This window comes from Theropithecus gelada, chromosome 11 (assembly GCF_003255815.1).
Source record: "Theropithecus gelada isolate Dixy chromosome 11, Tgel_1.0, whole genome shotgun sequence".
NCBI classification, from domain to species: Eukaryota; Metazoa; Chordata; class Mammalia; order Primates; family Cercopithecidae; genus Theropithecus; species Theropithecus gelada.
In genome coordinates, this window is record NC_037679.1 from 40,559,135 (window position 1) to 40,576,309 (window position 17,175).

Genomic DNA, 17,175 nt, shown 5'->3' on the forward strand with positions numbered 1-17,175 from the left:
TATGATAATTTCACAGCCTTACCAGGAATCTTATGTAGAAATCTTGCCATCACTCCGAGAAAAAAAGCAGGCACCCCAAGAACTATAAAATGGACATTTGGAAAGATTCAGATGTGTCTGAGTTACCCTCATACTCTCATCGCAATAAGTCTTCCTGATTCTGTGATGAATCCAGTTCTATTTGTCTTAATGGCCACATAATGTTCCACCACAAACACCTCTTTCTGCCTCCAGACTTCTAAAATATGAAGAGGTAAATAACAAGGTCTAACCTAAAAAGAGAAGGATTTCAAATCAATAGACCTGTATGCTTTTGCTAATTTGTAGTTTCAGAAATCTGGAAATATATGTAGATGCTAATATTACTGAAGCAGAAAGAGGGGGACAACATTTTTTGATCTGGTTAAATTAATCAATATGACGATATTTTTTCAGATAATCTGAATTAAACTTTGATGTCAAACACCAAAAAGTTGTTTTAATTGTTTGTTCCATTGGTTAACTAAAACATAAACTCAGTGGTGGCCGAAAACAAGTGAGTAAAAGCCAGAAATTCATTGGGTAGAAGGTAGAAGGAAACTGATGATTTATAGAGTTAAAAATGGCGAATTCAGCTCACCCCCAGCTATTTCCCTTGAGATGACCAAAGTGACACTATCTTCACTAAGGCATTGGGAAATAGATTGGAAAAAAGGCAACACACGACCTACAAAACGGCCAGAACAGCAGTTCTTTACAGATAAAGAATAAAAATGGAGAGATGCTAGTCCTCAAAGGAACCCTTTGATTTCTCTGGGGATGACAGAATTCTGCAGTGGCAGAGGCTAAGTAATAGCAATTAACTACCTAAGCTAAGTTATGTGTGGTTACTATAATAGGCAGAATGGTTTGATCCATTGGGATCTTTGTGATAGCTAATTGATTATAGAGTTGTTAATAAGACATCAAGAATTAGGTTGTATTAATAAAGTAATATTAATAATAAAATCCCTAGACCTGGGGGAATAATTTTTTACTTGAGTCACCTGGTAAACTGTCTTGGCCTTCTCCAAATCCTATACCTGAGTCAGTTTACAGTTAGAAATTTTTTTTTTTTTTTTTTTTTTTTTTTGAGACGGAGTCTCGCTCTGTCACCCAGGCTGGAGTGCAATGGTGAGATCTCGGCTCACTGCAAGCTCTGCCTCCCAGGTTCACACCATTCTCCTGCCTCAGCCTCCTGAGTAGCTGGGACTATAGGACCCCACCACCTCGCCCAGCTAATTTTTTGTATTTTTAGTAGAGACGGGGTTTCACCATGTTAGCCAGATGGTCTCAGTCTCCTGACCTCATGATCTGCCTGCCTCGGCCTCCCAAAGTGCTGGGATTACAGGTGTGAGCCACCACTCCCAGTCTACAGTTAGATATTTGTAAAAAATTAAGGTGAGTTTGTATAGCCATCAATTTTTTTTACTGTCCTGCTATTGAGACATGGGGGTCTATGTCCCTTCCCATTAAATTTGGGTGGACTGGTGACTGTTTTGACCAACAAAGTATGGCAGAAGTCACATTTTGTGATTTCTGGGCTTAGGTCCTAAAAGGCCAGGCAGCTTCCAACTGGTAGACCAGAACGTTGGCTTTTAGGTCCCTGAGTTATCATCTAAGAAGTCTGAGTATTCCAAGACTGTTATGATGGACAGGCCATGTGTAGGTTCTCTTGTGTGCAGTTCCAACTGAGTCTGCCTGTCCTTCAGCTATTCCAGCTCAGGCACCAGACATGTGCATGAAGAATCCACTTCACAAGCAAATCTTCCTAACCCCAAATATTTGAGTCATCCCCTGCAAATGGTTTGCTAGAACAGATGTCTTCTGGCTTTGGGAGATGATTGTTAATTTTAATTTTCAGGAGTTTTGTGAGCTGGTGGTTAAGCGCAATCATTATGCCTAAATTGCATAAGCTTATGATTAAATAAAAATATTTTTAAGAGATAGTATACATTTCAAGTATATTAATTCCTAATTATTTTTATTACATTTCACTATTATCTATGCTCCTTAGATTATTTACATCTATTTTACCTAAAAGGTAGAAATACTACATAATGGTTCAGTACTATGAATTTTTTCCCAACTTGGCATTGAGTAACATCAACATAGCTTGAAATCAACCATGGTGGAAGTATTTACACCAGGGAAATTGGCAAACACCAGAGATCAGTGCTTTTATTTTGCTAACAAAAGAAATCATTTACCAGCACATCATTGTCACCAGTCATCTTGGCTGAGACCCCAAATATTATAGATCAGAGAAGGGCCATCCCCACTGTTCTTTTTCTGAATCCTTGGCCCAGGAGAGTCTATGAGCATATTAAAATGTTGTTTGGTGTCATTAAGTTGTTGGATAGTTTGTCATATCGTGATAGATAATCAGAAAACCTTCTCCCAAAGGATCTGTAACTATTAGAGTCATAGTATTGAGGAAAACAAAATATCAAAATTTCTTGAATATCACCTCTGAGCTAGGACTAATTTTCTGGTCCTCACTCTGTAAGTCTTTCAGTAACCTGGTGGACAAACTGATTTACCTTGTAGATATCAGCCTATTTCATTTGTCATTTTTCTCAGTGTGCATAAAGAAGTGACCATGGTTTCAGGGTCATAAACCTGACAAAATGGGCTTCCCATGATTAAGACTGATGGAGTTACCACCATGGCGGAGGCCCAGCAGTAAGGTGCAGCCATCTAACTTGAGCCCTGCCATGATAAAATACAGCTGGAGACCAGTTATTCGCCATGAAGCAAGCATATTACATCAAATCCTTTCTATTAAACAGAAAGTAGTTTTTCTTCACTGTAATAAACCCCTTTTTTGGATATGGATTTGCCTTCTCTAATGGCCATACTTCTACCAGAAACACCATCTTTTTTTTTTTTTTTTTTTTTTGACAGAGTCTCGTTCTGTCGCCCAGGCTGGAGTGCAATGACTGATCTCGGCTCACTGCAATCTCTGCCTCCCCGGGTTCATGCCATTCTCCTGCCTCAGTCTCCTGAGTAGCTGGGACTACAGGCACCTGCCACCACGCCCAGCTAAATTTTTTTTTTTTTTTTTTGTATTTTTAGTAGAGACGGGGTTTCACCATGTTAGCCAGGATGGTCTCGATTTTCTGACCTTGTGATCCGCCCACCTTGGCCTCCCAAAGTGCTGGGATTACAGGCCTGAGCCACTGCGCCCGGTCCCAGAAACACCATCTTACTGAGTTTTTGCTTACAGTCATGTTATCATACACAACATTACTTCAGACAAAAAAAAAAAAAAACACCTGATTTTACAATGAAAAGAGTAATGCAATTGATGGATGCTCCCAGGGACCCCTGATTTTATCACACTATTACATCATTTAGAAGTAACCGATCTTATAGAATGGTTAAATGAGCCAAGACTATTATAATTCAAGCATGGACATAATACATTGCTAAGTAGGAGTGCTATCATCCTGGAATTAGTATATCCTCAGAACTACTGATAGAAGTAAGGTAGAGTCTTTCTTGGAATAACTATGGGTCCATATACGTAAGTCCAGAAATCAAGGGTTATAATTGGAATTTATAATTGGGAACTAGGACCTGTGACCAGTAGAGAAAAGAGGATCAATACTTTTCTGTTGACATACAGACACAGACACACACACACACACTCACTATATACATATATACACACACACACACGCATATTTGTGTGTGTGTATATGTATATAATGTACGTTAGTTAATACATTATTCTCTTTTCTGTTTTCTCTTTTTTTTTTTTTTTTTTTTGGGACGGAGTCTCGCTCTGTCGCCCAGGCTGGAGTGCAGTGGCCGGATCTCAGCTCACTGCAAGCTCCGCCTCCCGGGTTTGCGCCATTCTCCTGCCTCAGCCTCCCGAGTAGCTTGGACTACAGGCGCCTGCCACCTCGCCTGGCTATTTTTTTGTATTTTTTTTTTTTTTTTTTTTTTTTTAGTAGAGACGGGGTTTCACCGTGTTAGCCAGCATGGTCTCGATCTCCTGACCTCGTGATCCGCCCGTCTCGGCCTCCCAAAGTGCTGGGATTACAGGCTTGAGCCACCGCGCCCGGCCTTCTCTTTTCTGTTTTCTTTACCTTGTTACCATATTTTACCCATTAATTTTCCCCATTTTCTACCCCTCCCCCTGACTGTTTGATAGTTCCTCACAATCTGAATCCCATCTTCCCAGTATAGAATCCAAGAAACATTTCTTGGGAACGTTTACCACTAGGTGGCAGACATGTGACTTAAGATCAGTCAACCAGACCCCACCATTGTGGCAGTGAGCCTGAGGGGGCAGAGAGGAAACACGCTGGGAAGGGGTAGTGGCAGAGGCTGCATATTTCTGGGACTGGGCGTGTTAGAAAAATTTGCAAAGCTAAGGGGTAGTGGCAGAGGCTGCATGTTTCTGGGACTGGGCGTATTAGAAAAATTTGCAAAGCTAAGAAATGTGGTCCTAGAGACTGCCTGAAAGCTCAGTTTAGAGATTTCTTATATGCCTTAATTAATGTCTTGATTTAAACAGCCAAGCTATATACTCTGTTTTGTGCAATTAGGAACTCTCATCTACATCATAATAAAAACTAAATATGTTTTTATTAATATAAACAGACTTCTTAAGGGATGAACAATTTCATTTATCCTCAATACCAAGGAAAATATTCTACATAATATGTGCTTAATACTTGTTGAATTGGGTTAACGATAAACATAAATTATTCAGGTTGATGTTCTCATCTGGCATTTAGCTATGGCCTAATTTAAGGTTAAAAATAAAGGTAAATAAATTAAGAGTACAAAAAGTGAAACTTATCTAAGATATCATTAACCATCTACTAATTACACTCCTTTACTGGGAGCTACAACTTTAGCCTAATATTTAGTAATTCTCACAGAAAGTGCAAATGGAACTCTCTCTGGTATACTCAAAGGATTGCAGGGACTATGTGAATGGCCATGAATCCTACATTGGAATTTTCTTTAAATGACCACAGCCTATATATGTATACACACATATGTATCATATATTCATACACACGCAGACACACACACACACACACACAAACCCACACATCATGCATCATTGGGAATTTTTTGGACTAAGTTTTGTTTTGAAAAGCAAGATGGCCTAGGTAATCAAAATCTTTTATTTTACTATGATTCTGTAAGGATTTCTAAAATTATATAACTTCCTATTAGATCTTAATTCAACACAACCTTGTGAACAGATATTCCCAATTACAAATGGCACTGAAATAGAAACACATTCTTCCCCATAGACTAATTTGGCTGCTGCAGTATGGTCATATAGCATGACATTAACATCTGAAAACGAAAACCTTTAAACTGGTTACCTTCATACTCAATCCACTCCATATCTTTTACCCTTAAACATTGTTTAAAATCCCATATGCTTCTTATGTACATGTTTGATTATGAAATTGAAATAGCTGTTGGGAGGGCATATGTCCTGTCCTATTTATTCTTGTATTTATCATATCCTATCATAGAACTTTCAAAAATAACTATACATACACATGCATGTACACACATGTAGAATATTTATCTGCTTTCAACTGAGAAGTTCTTCCTTTTCCGAATTGGACTGTATTTTCTACCCACTGATGAAATATGTTTGGATGATATTATTAACTTGTACAGACAGATATTTGTCAATAATAAAAAAATTTTCTTTACTAGTGGTATGTGTCTAATTGTATCTCAATATCTGTTAATTTTGTTTTGTCTCAAAACAAAAGTGAGGGCATGGTAAGAAATGTTTCAAATGCAATTAAGTTTTCTTTTTAAGTTTATGATCCATGAGATTAAGTTACAGCTTTATTATATATAACTAGATATTAATACTGTTTCTCAAAATCATAACGTGATATGAATACTGTTTCTCAAAACCATAACGTTTTTCAAAGTCACACAATAGTTACATTCTAAAACATTATGAACAATTTAAAACATCCTTTGAGATCATCAGCTATAACAATAGTTGAAACAACTCTGACAATAAAAATGTTCTTCACGTTGACATTCACAGGCAGTAACTACATAAAAATTCCCAGTTTTTCTTTACCTCTTCATTAGTTCAGAAAACTTTGTCAAAACATGTCTTATTGATCATTTTGAGTTGCAATAACACCAGAGATAAATTATTTTCTATAAATATAACTTTCTGTAAACATATACTTGCCAAAGATGGTCAGAGGAGTTTTAGGAATAACAAATTTTGTTTCAATATTTTTTCTACATTTTTATCAGTGTAAAAATATTGAACAAAAGCTTGTTTGTATGTTTCTATAAATATCCACTATAAATTTTTGAAATTTCTATTTTTGTATAATTATTTATAATGTTATAATGATTGTATTAGGATATTCTTAATTTAATAACTTGAGGCAGTTGTGTTTAAGAGCAACTGCAGTGATGACTGATTTTCTTTCATTCACTCACATTTCTGCAATGTCAACAAGGTATTTCTGCAGAGAAAACATAACATGTGGCCAGGCCATGCATTTCAGCTTTGACCTCAGAATAAAAACATAGCACATTGACTTTTCACATGACTAACACACAATAAATTAGGATTGAATTACAAAAATTTAAATAGGCCAGGAGCAGTGGCTCATGCCTGTAATCCCAGCACTTTGGGAGGTGAAGATGGGCGGATTGCTTGAGTCCAGGAGTTTGAGATAAGCCCAGGCAACATGGCAAAACCCCATCTCTACAAAAAATACAAAAATTAGCTGGGTGGCATATGGCTATAGTCTCAGCTACTTGGGAGGCTGAGGTGGGAAGATCACCTGAGTCCAGCAAGCTCTAGGCTGCAGTGAACCATGATCGTGCCACTGCACTCCAGCCTTAGTAACAGAGTAAGATCTCATCTCAAAAGAATTAAAAACAAGAAAAAAAAGAAATCTGAACAAACTCTGTTCTTTAAACATAATACCTTTGCATCACATGTGAATTGTGGGTGACATAGGAATATGATTTCTTCAATACATAGTCTGTGGGTAAACTGAGAAGGAAGTAGTGGACTCTCTGGGTATTTTATTTATAAGCCATTTATAGGCCTGGGACAAGTTACTTACTGCCTTAGTTTTCTCTTGAATTAAATGGGGATAATGAGACTGCTATGAGAATATAGTGAGTTAAACATGTAAAACATTTATAAAAACATTTAGATTTTAATGTTAGCTACTGTATTATCATTTTTACTCTCCATCTTCATTCAACTCCCACTGGAACTTCTATTTTCTATTTTGGGAGATGGTATAATTCATTCAAATATAATTACACAGAAGGATTTTTTCTGATCTATTGTTTTTGATAATATTCAAAATTAATACAAATGACCTCATCCACACATGGTTTCATGGATTAGCTTTTTATGTTATTTGGCTCAGTTCATGAACATATGCTAACTACTTGATGTAAAGTGAGCCACACGTTGATCAGAACCTTGGAAACCGGAATGCTCAATTACACTTTATATTTTATTTTATTTTATATATTTATTTATGTATTTATTTTTTGAGACAGAGTCTCCCTCTGTCGCCCAGGCTGGAGTGCAGGGATATGATCTCTGTTCACTGCAACCTCCGCCTCCCGGATTCAAGCGATTATCCTATTTCAGCATCCCGAGTAGCTGAGGTTACAGGCATGTGCCACCATGCCCAGCTATCAGTTATACTTTAAATTTGCTCACAATCTGACATCAATTAAAGTTTCTTTACATGTGAGAAGGAAACGCTAGCTTGTTGCTTTGTCTCTGTGACCAGCACACAGATAGTAAGAAGAAAAGCACAACATCTAGAAAGATAAACAACCATAAAATCTATAAAAGTGGTTTTATTTAGCAACATTTGATAAGGCATTTGGTGGGAAGAGAGATGTATTTGATTTTCAGCCCTGGGTATACTTCTTCTGGGAGATGGAGGAGGGTGAGAGGTGGTTATGTAACTTAAGGAGTTATTATATAATCAATACTTTGTACAAGGGAGTTTTCATAAATCTGTTTTCCTTGGTGTAGTCAACAACAAAAATCCTCCACATCACTGCCTTAAGGAGGGTAGAAAAGTATTTTCCAGCCTTATTCACATTTTCAAAGTAACTATTATGCATGGTTAAAATCAATGGCTTCAATATCTGTTATTGTTATTTTAAAGGAACTTTGTATTTTTCTCATTTTGACTACTGAATAGGTACTCCACATGTGGCTCACCTTCCTCCCTTTATTATCCAAGACTCCTTTGCAAACACAATAGCCTCAGGTATTTCTGGGCCTCATGGGGTTCAATATGATGAAAATCGTATGGACTCTGTCACCAAATCTCTTAGCTCTCTAAAATTCATCACAACTAGATATTCCATACTGTGGTGGTCTGACTGTTAAGCAATGTCCTCTCTAGTTATAACAAGTCTTTGAGTAATAATGCTGATGGCCTCATGGTTAGTGCCCAGGCTCTGGATTTAAACTACCTTACCTTTCAAATTCCTTCTTTGCTATTTACCAACTGTGTGACTTCTGGCGAGTTATCTGACCTTTTCTGAGCTCACTTACCTGGTCTGTAAAATGGAGATAAGTATAACATCTCCAGAGGGGTGTAGAAAGGAGTAAGAGACTGAAGAAAAAAGGCTAGATGAATGTACACAGCTAATAAAAGAGTGTCTAGTGCATTTTAAATGTGAGCATTAGTTATAAACCTAACCAAAGCTTTGTATTTCCCTGCATTCTCAGCTTTCTGCTCCTACTTTTACATTTGACTGTGCTGTGTTAAATCAAGGAATGTAGTCTAAAGTACTAAAATATAACATAGTGTAATAGGGCGGAATAAATGTCACGGTATAAATAAATTTCAAATTTGCATGAAAACACAGTGGTAAGTTAAAAAATCAAGGGCAGGAAATATATAGAAAGGAAGAGGGCAACAGAAAAAAATTATCTGATACCTGATAATGTGATCTAAACTGCCCTTGTCATGCCGTGTTTGAGGCAATCCATTAGACTGGTTCATCAAAGTATCATTGAAAACCAATTCAATGTATGCATGTATGTTAATTCTCTTTACCATAAATAAGACCTTGATAAATAAGGACATAAATTCAGTTTGACCATGTAACCATTATGCAAGCAACCCTATCTCTCATTAAAGGCACAAGCTCCCAGTTAGTAGAACTGTATTTTATATTACTCTCTAAGACTCATAAAGTGAATAGGCTGTTAGCTATATCTATTTTTTTCAGGATTAATCTCTTATAGCTATAACACTTAGACTATTTTTCACCAACTTAGTATTTAAATTGAACTTACATCTACATAAAAGTGTTTTTTTTTTTTTTTTTTTTCTACTTCCATTTAGTAAACTGTACTTCTGTATGGGTAATGTGGTAATTTACATATTTTATAAAATTTAGTAATTTTTTTTTCTGAAAGAAAATAAAGCATGTTTTATCAAATTCTGAACTTTAATGTTACATGGCATATCATATGCTTGATGGAAATACATGGTTTTACAACAGTAGAATCTGGCAAATTCCATGAGTTTCATGAAATTAGAATATTGTGACTGGATATCCCTTTGGAAATTTGTTAAAACATAAAGGCACTCCACTTTTAATGGGCAGATATTTTTTTTCTTGAGTGTTTTCTTTTTTCTTGACACTATTTTTTGTTTCCTTTTTATTTTTGTTTATTTATTATTATTTTTTTGAGAGAATCTCACTCTGTTGCCCAGGCTGGAGTGCAGTGATGCAATCTCGGTTCACTGCAGCCTTTGCCTCCCAGGTCCTCCCAAGTAGCTGGGACTGCAGATGTGCACCACCAAGCCTGGCTTATTCTTGTATTTATAATAGAAATTGGATTTCACCATGTTGGCCAGGGTGGTCTCAAACTCCTGACCTCAGGTAATCTGCCTGCCTTGGCATCCCAAAGTGCTAGGATTACAGGCATGAGCCACCACGCCCGGTCTTTAGTTTTCCTTTTTTTAAAAAAACCTTTTGCTGGTTGGAGGTGAGGACCAAATCCAGGCCACTCTTTTGTAGCAGCCCATAATTTAAACTCTTCCTCTTCTCCAAAACTCTCCTCTTTTGCCCATTTCCAGCCTCTGAGGGATTACCCTACCCTCAAAACAACCTTTTTAAAGTTTGAAACCCATTATTGAAATCCAGATCTTCTTTTTAAAGTCAAATAAAGTAAAGGCCAGAAGGAATGTGAACATTTTGTAAAGCAACATAGTGATTTAGTAGCTGTGACTATAATTTAGGTTTCCTGTTTTGAGTTTTATAGTATATTCTCCTTTACTTTAAGTAACTGACTATGAGTTACTATCTGCTTAAAGTATTTCTAAAGTTTTAAATGCTTATATTTTCTTCGTATATGTGTGTTAGATGTAATGCACTGAACTACAAATGGAATTAATTCCAAGAAGGCTGCTTTACACTTACTCTTGTGTTGTTTCTTTCAGCTTTGAGTTCAGAGATTTCTTCTTCCTTTTCTAGAAGTTGTTCCCTGCAGGCATTTAATTCTTTTGTCAGTGCAGCAAATTCCTGGAAGAGTAATAAAAATATTTGGAGAAATATTCAAGATCTAAAAGCAGACAAAATTCAAAATATAAATTTCAAAATGAAAAGAATGGGGAAATATGACCCCATTGACTGGTCAACATATATTGCTGTTATGAAGTATCTTAAATTCATTATTCAAAACATGCTAATCCATAATATGTATCATATGCATTTTATTACAATAGTGTATAAAGTATATTTCAAAATATATCAGATACATCACACTGAACCTATGTTAATATGATAACTTATTCCCAGAATCAATTTAAGTTTGGCTAACAGCTCCCAAAATCTTACACTTTAATTCCTATACAGCAATGTTTATACAGACTACAGTGGATCTTCAGAACAACTACACAAAACCCTGCTAAACGTGCTACTTTGAGATTAACAAATTTATTTTGTTAACAAGATGAAGCAGGGTAATCTACTTTTTTTTTTTTTTTTGCAAAGTAATAAATATGCCTAAGATTTGATAACATGATCTAAGATTTTCTTATTAATTTGCATATTGCTCAGTCTTTCTAAAAGATAAGCTCCATGTGGACACAGGCTTTGACCTGTTCACTGTTACACCACCAGTGCCTAAGACACAGTGGGAGCTCAAATGCTATTTATTTTTAGTTCATAGAAATAGGTCATATTGTTACCAAAAAATTGGGGGCTCTGGAGTAATTCTGTCTTCATGTGGTTAATGACACTGTGAAGGAATCTTCATTGGCCTCCTTCCCCTAAATGGGATCAGAGATCATATGATATGGTATTTTTACCAATAGGTGGAGAGTTTGTTTACACACAGAAAAAGGTTATTTAATAAGAAGACCAAGAAATTCAACTATTCTGGTATTCTACCTTATAAACAAATATTTAATTAAAAAAAAGTAAACAGATCCATATTATCACCAAACCTGTCAGAGTGATTTTCAGTAGTAAAATTGATGCTTATCAAATATTTAAGTTTTTGGGAAAACTTAGCTCTAGGCTGAGAAGGCACTCAGAAGATTAAAAAAAAAAAAAAAAAAATGAAGGAGACAGGTTTGGTTAATGTAACCTCCAGGGAGGCAAATTTAGTGAAAAGAAAATGAATATGATGATTATGAAAAGCTGGGGAAGGTTTGGAGTTTACATTTTTGTTTGCTTCAAACCATTTATTTTGCTTAGTTTCTCGAAATGGCTTCAACCCAAGTGAGTACTTCAAAGATCTCAGAGTAGGCTTTAGGGCTTAGATTCTAGATGACAGAGTTTATTGTTGCATTTTGGCTGAAATAGGGATAAATGTTTTCTCCCCGATTGCTGCTTAAATGCTGCTAATACCCTGAGCATATTATTTATGTGGTAAATGGAAATAAAACAAATAGAAAACAATAAACCTTTCTCTAGAAAATAAAATTTTCTTCATATACTGCATAGTTTTGATACAGAAAATAAATGATACCTGAAGATTCTTTATTGCACATTATTAACATGTAGGCATTCAGAAACAATTTTGTGTATATTATTAACATTGACAAAGATAAAACATAAAATCTGTATATTTAACATCATGCTAATTAGCTATTATAATTTTAACATTAGATATCTCTAGGCAGTGAAATTATGAATGAATTTTGGTTTTTGGCTTCCACCCATGTATTTCAATCATCAAACTTTCTTCAATGGAGAAATATGTTTTTGTGCTTTGAAAATAAGAGAAAATATAAATCTGTAAGTGCAGTAAAAGAATCAAGTTTTTAAAGCAGAGGGGAGAAATTAGTCAAGATGTTATAGGCCACGGAAGACTTGGCCTTTTTTGTTATTATGGCACTCATTCTGAGTAGGCTAGTGACTCCATGTATCAAGATTAGTCTTACATTTATTAACGTCGTAGCAACTTTCAGGCACTACTTTCACGTTCATTATACCATCTTGCCCTCTAAATACCTAGGGAGGGGGTCATACTCCCATCTTATGGCTGAGGATACTGAATAATGGTAAGTTGTAGGTCTAAGTTCACAAAACTCACAAGCCACAGGGAGTGAGTGAACTCTGAGCATCATTCTCCACACTGCAAGTTTAGTGCTTTTCTACTATTTCATTTTGAACCTAATTGTTTGTTGCCTTTATATTATTCAGATCTGGAGTACATCTAGAGGTGACCTTTTTCCTTATCTGAAACATTAAATAATATTCCTAATGATATGGTTAGGCTCCCTGTCCCCACCCAAATCTCACATTGAATTGTAATAATCCCCGGGTGTCAAGGGCAGGAACAGGTGGAGATAATTGAATAATGGGAGCAGTTTCCCCTCATACTGTTTTCCTGATAGTAAGTTTGAGATCTGATCGTTTTATAAAGGGAAACCCTTTTCACTTGGTCCTCATTCTCTCTTGCTGTCATCATGTAAGAAGTGCCTTTCACCTTCGACCATGATTGTGTGACCTCCCCGGTAACATGGAACTTGAGTCCATTAAACCTTTTTTTCTTTATAAATTACCCAGTCTCAGGTATGTCTTTATCAGCAACATGAAAAAGAACTAACACAACTGCAATTATCTTGCATGATCCCCCTTAATTAGTCCAAGAGTGTGGGGGACTAGAAGGTCCAAAGCATAGTATACCTTCTACACAGAGCAACAAGTGTTAGACAAGCATGTTCTATGTATCTGAGATCGCGTAAAGGCAGATATCTCATTTGGAGTTAACCACCAAACATTTTAACACTTTTCCTCTGACAGTTCTCTTTTCTATACCTATTCTCCTTACCATAAATATGAACTGAGCCTCACATCATCTTACAAACATATCGATAACAGCAAATACGGTTAACATTGATTGTAACCTTACAGTTACAGTATGCCAGGTCCTCTGCCAAGCAATTTATATTAATTATCTCATCAATCCTAATAACACACCATAAGAAACTACTAAAATCTCACTAAGGCCTAGAGAAGTTAAGTAATTTGTTCAAAGTTACACACCTAGTCAATGATGGAGCTGGGCTTTGAACCCAGACAACCTAACTCATACTGGGTGATTACAATAGGTTGTTTGTTTCCCCTGACCACAGGCTTTTCCCTTCTGATTTGTGCTTCAATTTTTGGAAAAATTATATTTCCCACGGTCATCAAACTTTCAGTGCTTTTAACTTTCAAACATATCAAATTGAAACCAACTTTAACTTTCAAAATTCTAACCACCCAAAACATGGCCCTTTCATAACTAAATAGCTTTATTACTTATAGAACAATAGTAACCATTAATACCACTTTGAGCAGTTGGCACTTTGTTTTGCCATGCCCCAAGCTAACCGTTTTACATGAATAATTCCATCTACTCCCTATTTTTCAGATGAGGACACTGAAGCTTAGCAGTGATGAATAAATTGTTCAAGGACGCAGCTAAATATGACCCACTTTGATTCTAAAACGTTTACATTTCTGCAACACTACGTCCTTCTGGCCAAAAAAAGGAGTCTCTTAACAAATGTCTCAAGCATTATGAGATTATCATCTGTCTAACTATCCAGCCACTCATACAACAGTTATTGAACTCCTACCACATATCAGACCCTGTGCTAGATGCTAAAGATATGAAGATAACATAGAACAGTTGTTGCAGTTGACCTCATAGAACTTCCAGAATTCACATTTGAGGGCCATCAGGGATCTCCATCATTAACAAGCACTCAAAACCCATCACCAAGTGCCACACACAGAGTAATACTAGTGTATGCCTTTTATAAGTCATGCATCCCTCAAAAGCCTCCTTCCTAGACAGTCTATCTACTGTCAAAAATTTATCTTTCCTGTTTCCATTTCCACCTTTTCATTTTTTTCAACTTTCTTGTTTCTTTTACATACTATCTACTGTGCTTCAAATACTCTTCATCATCCCTCTGCCTAACTAATTCACTTTTAAAGCACTAGTTAGCGTTCTTAATGCTTTAAAATACCTAATTGTATTGTTTTTATAATAACTGAATTATGTGTTCGTCTCCTCCACCTAAACAGTACAATCCTTTAAGGCAAGGTTGTTAGTGTATTTTTATATCCTTAGGCCTTAGCATAGTTCCCGGAAAATTGAGTAAACAATAAATCCTTGTTGTGATAATAAATAAATGGTTTACTTTCCTCAAACTTTGGACTTTGATACCAAAAGAAATTTAAAAGATATTATCGGAGGTTTTTAAAAATTTTTCTAAGTGAGATCACTATAATTTGCTTAACATATAACAGATATAATATTCTTTTTTTACTTTATAGCTGTTGTTTTGTCTGTATTGAAATATACTATATTCTGCCTAGCAATGACATTATTGTCTGTCATGCTTTCTAATATGTATATATACATACATATATATGTCATTTTGCTCTTTGTGGTTGATGGCTGATCTGATTCTCTTATCTCACTGATTCGAACATGCTTAGTTCTTTCTACAGATTCCTTTTAATTCAGACATAATGAAGTATGAATAGTTTCCTTCTAACATATATGTCTCACTGCTTTAAGCTTCTGATAATACTCTGTGTTATACATTGCATTCCGTTTCTTACCTTTTTCACACATATATATGGGGGTGTGTTTGTGTGTGTATATATATATATATAGTGATATAGTGATTACCAGGACATTTGCCAAATTCAAAAAATTATTCAGAAAATCTTTTGTGATCCTGGTAGTTTCCACAAGGAGATCTGCAGTATACCTCCCACCTAGGAACAGGCTAGCTCTAGTGCTGAAGCTCATTATCATGAAAGCATAATTTTGTGATATAAATATTTGTGTTGAATGTAAAGATGGTAGAATGAATGAGGGCATGTGCACCTGAGAGAAAATGAATGTGGCAGGAGAAATCATGAAAATATTTTCTATTCCTTAGTGCTTTGGGCCTATTGCTCTGAATAATTCATGCATTTAAATTTATCATTTGTTCACTGGATCTATCACATTGGTCTTATTCATTCTTAAAGTGAAAGTGTGTATTTAACCAATATGGTATTTCTCTAGTCTAGCATTTCTCAAATTATGTTTTTAGAACAGTATTTCCACAAGATTCCCAGAAAGGAATTCATGGGGGAACAACCTAGAGTTCCATATATAGAAAAATGTATGAATTAAATATAGTAAATGCACATGATGGAATATTATGCAAAGGGAAGAACAAATAGGTTAGATCTTTGTATAACAACATGGAAAGATTTCAAAAATATAATTTTGAGCGAAAAAGGTAAGAAACAGAATACAATGTATAACACAGAGTATTATCAGAAGCTTAAAGTAGTGAGAAATAAATGTTAGAAGGAAACTTTATTCATACTTCATCTGAATTAAAAAGAATCTGTAGAAAGACCTAAGTGTATTTGAATCAGTGAGATAAGAGAATTAGATCAGTCACCAACTACTAAGCATACTCAACAACTTTTGAGACTATTTTGTTCTCCAACCCATGCGTGCCAAATACTTTCTTTTTCCAAAGAGCAAAATGACTTTCCCTACTCTATGTTTTGTCCCTTGGAATTTTAAAGAACAGTCAAGATCTAGACCACACAGGCCGGGCGCCGTGGCTCGAGCCTGTAATCCCAGCACTTTGGGAGGCCGAGATGGGTGGACCACGAGGTCAGCAAGTCGAGACCATCCTGGCTAACACGGTGAAACGCCGTCTCTACTAAAAAAAAAAAAAACAAAAAACAAAAAAAAAAAAAAAAAAAAAAAACTAGCGGGGCGATGTGGCGGGGGCCTGTAGTCCCAGCTACTCGGAGGCTGAGGCAGGAGAATGGCGTGAACCCGGGAGGCGGAGCTTGCAGTGAGCCGAGATCCGGCCACTGCACTGCAGCCTGGGTGACAGAGCGAGACTCTGTCTCAAACACAGTGCCGTAACAGTACGCTCAGCGCAAAGGGAGGGGTGCCCTTGTCTTTCTTAGTGTGTCCTCAGGCACATCACAAACACATTTATATGATTTTTATATATATATCACTATGTAGTGGACCCTGTTTTTAGTGCTGGGAAGAAGACAAGCAAAGAAGCAAGTTAAAGTCCTTGCTCTCGATATGTTTATATGTATTCAGGGGATTAATCATTCAAACTACTTTTTCTCTGAAATTAATCTTTTCTAGCCATTTCTATCCCTCTCAATACTAATTCAGCTCATGGTATAAAGCAATAGTTTCTTTATTAAAAAAAAAAAAAGAGGAAAATAAAATGACTTTTTTTCTGTTAGTATCTTAAAATTTTGAAAGTATCATTTCTTATACACCAACACAGGTCATCTAACTTCTGTGCACTCCTAAATTTGTTACAAGTCTCTTAAACTACATAAAATCTAAAGCTCTTCTATTTCAGCTAATATTCCCAGTTGTTACCTTTTTATTTATTTTCTTCCCCTCTCTCATCGTTTTTTCTTTTAAAAACAGGGTCTCACCTGCCTTTAAAAAAAAGACAAGGGTGTTGCTATGTTGCCCAGCTTATCTCAAACTCCTGGCCTCAAGCGATTCTCCCACCTCCAAGTCGGCTTTCCAAAACACTGGGATTACAGGTGTAAGCCACTGAGCCTGGCTCTTTACTTAACTATCGTTTCTTAAGTACTAATTATATGCTAGGT

General features: G+C 36.0%; 1 protein-coding gene across 8 annotated transcripts in view; it reads right to left on the minus strand.

Moving 5' to 3' along the window:
* PPFIA2 (PTPRF interacting protein alpha 2) overlaps positions 1-17,175 on the minus strand; it is a 516,020-nt gene that overhangs the window by 194,817 nt on the left and 304,028 nt on the right. For all 8 annotated transcript variants that reach the window (XM_025402781.1, XM_025402785.1, XM_025402783.1 and 5 more), the window contains one exon: positions 10,477-10,578. In XM_025402781.1, coding sequence (XP_025258566.1) covers positions 10,477-10,578 — 102 coding nt within the window. The remainder of the gene's footprint in view (positions 1-10,476; positions 10,579-17,175) is intronic.